The 5,726-nt window shown below is 39.9% G+C and overlaps 1 protein-coding gene across 2 annotated transcripts in view; it reads left to right on the forward strand.

Moving 5' to 3' along the window:
* The window catches only part of tubgcp3 (tubulin, gamma complex associated protein 3), a 30,914-nt gene that overhangs the window by 5,664 nt on the left and 19,524 nt on the right, over window positions 1-5,726 (forward strand). The window contains exons 4-9 of one of the 2 annotated variants that reach the window (XM_024294455.2): window positions 218-295; window positions 367-569; window positions 2,469-2,647; window positions 3,439-3,551; window positions 5,250-5,375; window positions 5,453-5,521. In XM_024294455.2, the coding sequence (XP_024150223.1) occupies window positions 218-295; window positions 367-569; window positions 2,469-2,647; window positions 3,439-3,551; window positions 5,250-5,375; window positions 5,453-5,521 (768 nt within the window). The remainder of the gene's footprint in view (window positions 1-217; window positions 296-366; window positions 570-2,468; window positions 2,648-3,438; window positions 3,552-5,249; window positions 5,376-5,452; window positions 5,522-5,726) is intronic. The other variant, XM_036213519.1, reaches the window with a different exon arrangement.

Here is a 5,726-nt window from a genome sequence, read left to right on the forward strand (position 1 = left end):
AATTATGAATAATAAAAAGGCAGAATTATTATTCCAGAATAAATCAACTTAAACCTTAAATAACTTTCAATATTTTATCCTCCATAAATAAATTTATACAAGTTAGAAATGAGCACAAGATAACATCGGGTCATTAATAACAATAAAACAAAATGATCTGGAGGGCCGAATCCGGCCCCCGGGCCTTGACTCTGACTCGCGTGTTCTAACCCTTCAGGGGGTCCTGAAGCACCGCTGGGCCGTCCTCTACCTGCTGCTGAGTCTCTCTGAAGACCCCCGTAAGCCGTCCACCAGGGTGAGCCCCCCTCCCACGATCCACCACCTTTCATCGTTTGCGTCCTAACCGAAGCGTCCGTCCCGCCTCAGGTGGGAAACTTCGGCGCCCTGTTCGCCCAGGCCCTCCCCAGGGACGCCCACTCCACGCCGTTTTACTGCACCCGGCCCCAGAGCCTGTCGCTGGGCCACGGAGAGAGGGGCGCCGCCTTGGCGGGGAGCGTCGGCACCAGCGGGATTTCCAGCCTAGGGGTGTACACGCTGAACGGCCCCACGCCACAGTCGCTGCTGGGGGGGTGAGTCCTCCACGCGTCAAAAACAACTTCACTTTAAATTCTCATTTGCTTTTTTTGTGATGTGTCCGCTTCTGTGGCGTGGACGAGGCTTTTAGGAACTCGTTAGCTTCTCGGCTAATAAACCCACAGCGATGAAGTGAGCAGACGACGAGCGGCCTGTAAAACGATGCATTACAGGCTGTTCACCATGGAGCTGTGAATAGATCAATATCAGTGCTTTAATCATGCAGGAGGTGCAGAGAGCCTGTCGATCTACACGATTTCATGGGATTTCTCTTTGTAAACGGAATAACAACACCAACAGAATTTTGTGTTTGATGCTGCAAATGTCTCCAAATCACTTGAACCAAAATCTAACCTCCAGCTCTTTAATATCAGGAAAGCTTCATTACTATGTTTTGTGTTGGTGGTTCCTCTGGCGTCAGCAGCAGCAGGACTGATTTAAGCTCTCTGACCTTCGGCTCTCCTGAACTCCTGAAGCATGGAGGACACACTTGGACTGTAAAGCAAAGCAGACTTTTTTGGGCTTTTATTGTTGCCATCAATCCTCCTCCGCGCAGAAACTGGAAGAGACGTCATGAGGCACAGAGATGATATTGAAGTTTTATTTTAACATTAAAACTGACTTTTGTTTCTTTTGCCCTTAATATTATCATAAACGTGACCTTTTTTATTTAAGGAAATACTTCATTGGAGATTCAAACCAGATTTTCTCTGAAAATCATGTTCTGTCATTGAGTAAAACGTTACTTTAACTAAATGAAATTGTTGTTTTCTTTGTGTTCTTTTGGTCATTTAAACTCTTAGATTTACCTGTTTTATTTAACCTTAGCATTTTTGGTCCTTTTTTACAAATTAAAACAGCAGTTTTTGAAGCTTTTTTTGGTTTAGTGTTTCTTTCTGCATGTTATTCCAGCTTTTTTGTCTGTTTTTAAAGTGAGTTTTTCAGGTTTAGGTTAAAAAATAGTCTCATTTGGAATCTTATTCTGAAACTCTTAAGATATAAGTCCTTTTTTTCTGCTCTTTTAAAGTTCATCCATGCATGTTTTTCTGTCTGACAGTTAGGGCTGATATGATTGGTCGACTATTGAAAAAGGCGACAACTAATTTAATAGTCGATTAGTCGTTCTTTATATTATGTTGAGTCAGAGTGTAGTAAAGTTGAAATTTTTAAAAATTAGCATTCTGCTAGCTTTTTAGACTATTTTGGCATTTAATACGATTTTTAACGCATTTTTGAATTTTAGCTATTTTTCAGCTACATGCTAGCTGTTTTGGCTAATTTTGGATTTTTTCAGTTTTTTAAGCTATTTTTGACCTAAAATTTCAGCTGCATGCTATCTATTTTGGCTAATTCAGGCTTTCTTTTTGTTTAGGCTAATTTGGAGTTTAGCTAATATTTCAGATACATGCTAGCTGTTTTGGCTATTTCAGTATTTTTTTTTATCTTTTTAGGCTAATTTAGAGTTTACCTAAAATATCAACTACTTGCTAATTTAGGATTTTTTAATTTTTTTGGGGCTAATTTGGGATTTAACTAATATTTCAGCTGGTTATCAGCTTCAGAGTTTTCATCTTTCAATTTCAGCATCTTTAACTATCAGCATTAGCATTTACAGTGACCAAATTCCTCTTCCAGCATTATCACAGGTGATGCTGTATATCTAGTTTTCAGTTAGTTTAAAGCTAATGATGGTTGAGATGTGTGGCTTACATCCAGTTTGCGAATGACCAAATTAGTCGACTACTAAAATAGTCGTTTGTGGCAGCACTGCTGAAAACCTGCTCCAGTGGCAGAAAATGTAACAACTCTACATTTTTATCTAACAAGTGTTTTTGTCTGTTTCACCTGCAGCGTTCTTCCTCAGTGACGTTTTGTTGTTTTTCTCCGTGTTCCAGTCAGCCGCCTCCGTCTGCCGCTGGAGCTGCTCCGCCTCTCGGCTCACGATTAGCCTGGGCTCTTCCCATAAACTCCTCCCCTTCTTCTGCCTTAGCCCCGCCCACGTCTCGGCCTCCCCTCGGGCCTCCGGTCCCGACGGCCAGAGCGATCCGTCCTCGCCAGGACGCCGATCCAGCTGGTGAGTGACGCGGACCATGTCCTGAGGAGGAAAACATCTGAATTTATTCTTTTGATAACTATTTTTAAAGTGAAATCAAATGGAAAAAATAAAAAACAATCCATTAAAATCTATTTATGGGCTTCAAAAAATAAAATTGATAAACTATTTGATAAAATCAAAAAGCAAACTAGTTTTATGATAAAATATGTCGATGAAACACATTTATTTCACTTATAAATAAATACAGAAATTCCAAAATAAAAACTATTACTTTACAGATGACGCAATGTAGAAACATGACTTTCAAAATAAAATAAAATTAGTAAAAGCACTACTTAAGCAAAAAAAAAATCTTGTTTTTCCTTTGACATGTTTAAGGTTTCCTTTATTTTTTTGTTCAAAATTGTGTTTTTTCTATAATCTCTTATTAAAAACAAGATTTTTACATTTATTTTATCTTTAAATTGATCAACCATTAACTTTTAGAATAAATCTATACATATTTTTACAGATAAAAAGCTTCCCATCAGTTCCCACGTCTTCTTTTTCTTCTTCAGACGTCCAACTTTCACAATAAAAGTTCCTGCTTTCATCGCCACAATCAACAGAAATTATCCTTTTTTTTGGGAGGATTTTATTCTCTAAGATTTACAATTTGAGTTTTAGCGTTTTAGGGAAACTTTTTCAAAAGTATTTTTAGATGAAGTTTATTTTCCTTTTTTGTTGAGACTAATGAGACTTCAAGAGATGGTTATCGAGCGACAGGACGGACTTCATTCTTCATTCACCTGCTGTCTCCTGTCCGTCAGGTGAGGTCACCGAGGCCGCGCTGGTGCGGGACGTCCTTTACGTCTTCCAGGGAATCGACGGGAAGTTCATCAAGATGAACGTCCAGGAGAACTGCTACAAAATTGACAGCAAGGTACTGGAGGGTCCGGCCCGCCTGGAGAGTGGACCTGCACTCTAGCAGATCGATGCGAAGCTCTTAGGCTGACAGGCGCATAAACATTGGAGGTTTTGTTGTTTCATCACTGAGGAGTCCCGTATTCTCTCCTAAACATAGACTTAATGCTCCTCACGGTCCTGGTGGACAACGTGACCGAGACAAACGAGTCAGAAATAGAGATAATGGGACGTTTTCAGTCTTCACATAAAAGCTTTCCTTCAGCAGATGAAAATTTAATGCGGCGTTTAGCGTGAAGCTTCTTCCAGAAGAAAACAATCGTGTTGTGTTTGTGATCTTAACTACACTTTAGAGATGGAGGAGCATTTCAAAGCTTTTTAACCATCAGGTGTTAAGCTGCTGTTGAACAGAGAAGAACCTCAGAATGTTTGATGATGCTCGCCAATACATGCCTCTTTACCACACTTAAGAAACAAGATGGCAATTTATAGTTTTCTGGAGAAAATGAGATCATAACTCGCACTCACTGCTTTATGTGATGACATAATCAATACTGAAACAACTTTTTTTCATCGTTTTCTCGAGAAAACAAACTTTGTGTTCTAGTTATATCGAGTTATTTCTCGTTTATCGTGTTAACAACATAATATCTCGTTTTCTCAAGAAAACAAACTTTGTGTACCAGTTATAAGGGGTCATTATCTCGTTTATCTGGTGATAACAGATGACCAGTAATGAAGAATGAAGCGTCTCTCTTTCCCACATTGAGATCCTGAGTCTTCATCTGTTTTAAGTCTCTTTATTTTGTGGTTAACAACAAAAACAGCAGAAGAACACTCCACAAAAGTTGTTTTTTGTCCTTTTTTTTATTTCGTAGTGGATCTATGCTCTGTAAACGTCTTAGTTCTGTCTCATGCACCATCCTCCTTCTTTTACTTTGACAAAACCTCAGAACAAACAGGTTGCCGAGCATTTCTGCGTGGTGCGTTCACTGAACTCAGGACATTGCAAACATACAACTCAGTCTGTTGCTATGGTTTTGTCATTTTTGTACAATCCACAACAAAACAAAGCAGTTCTTATAAAAAATGACTATTTAATCAATTGATTTTTATTCAGATCAGTTCTGGTGTTCAACAGTTTCTCTGATAAACTGCTTTGTTTTGCTGCTGATGTCTGGAGATCAGTGAACGCACCACACAGAAATACCCAGCAGCCCTGAGTTCTGTCAATCAGCCGGTTTGTTCCGAGGTTTTGGGTCAATAAAAGGAGAGGGCTGATGCATGAGACAGAATTAAGAGTGTAGATCCACTAATACATAAAAAATAGAATATAAACTATTTTAGTAAAGTGTTTTCTTCAACTGTTTTTGTTGTTAACCACAAACTAAAGAGACCTAGGGCGGTAAACTCTCAATGTCTCCGTGCAGGAAAGGGGGAGGGGGGAGCTTCATTCTTTGTTCTTGATTATCTTGTTATAATGAGAAAAAAAAAATAGTTTTCTCATAAAAAAAAAGTAGGGTCGGCCATTTTCTGTATGAAAAATTCATTAAAAAAAGTTGTTATAAAGTTGACCTTTTCACTTTAAATGAAAATATTGTTACTTTTGTTTGTCTTAAATGGAGCTTTAGATCATGGTCATCTTTAGTCATTTTAGAATGTTCAAGTGTAGATACGTCACATGACTCAGTAGCTGATGTGGACGTTTGGTCTCTAGGTGGTGCTATGCAAATCCCTGAGGGACACCAGCAGCAGACTGGCTGAACTCGGCTGGCTCCACAACAAAGTGCGGAAGTACACGGACGCCAGGAGCCTGGACCGGGCCTTCGGGTTGGTCGGGCAGGTGCGTCTGCGTTGGCTGCACGAAAGCTTCGGTTTGGATTTATCCTCTGTTAATGCTCGCCTCTCCCTCTACCTCAGAGCTTCTGCGCCTCGCTCCATCAAGAGCTGAAGGAGTACTACCGCCTCCTGTCTGTCCTCCACTCACAGGTAAACCCTCTTGGTCTTGTGAGGGCCACTTAACTGTTTTCTTCTCCGGTGGGGGGCCGGGGTCGGTCTGTAGGCTAAAGGAAAAAGTGTAGCGATCACAGCCTAAACGAAAGAATTTATTGAAACTGATGGATAGCTGAAAATGCTGAAGTCGAAAGTTTGCTAAAAATATTAGCTAAATGCCAAATAAGACAAAATAAAGGAA

This window comes from Oryzias melastigma, linkage group LG9 (genome assembly GCF_002922805.2).
Source record: "Oryzias melastigma strain HK-1 linkage group LG9, ASM292280v2, whole genome shotgun sequence".
Lineage (NCBI taxonomy): Eukaryota > Metazoa > Chordata > Actinopteri > Beloniformes > Adrianichthyidae > Oryzias > Oryzias melastigma.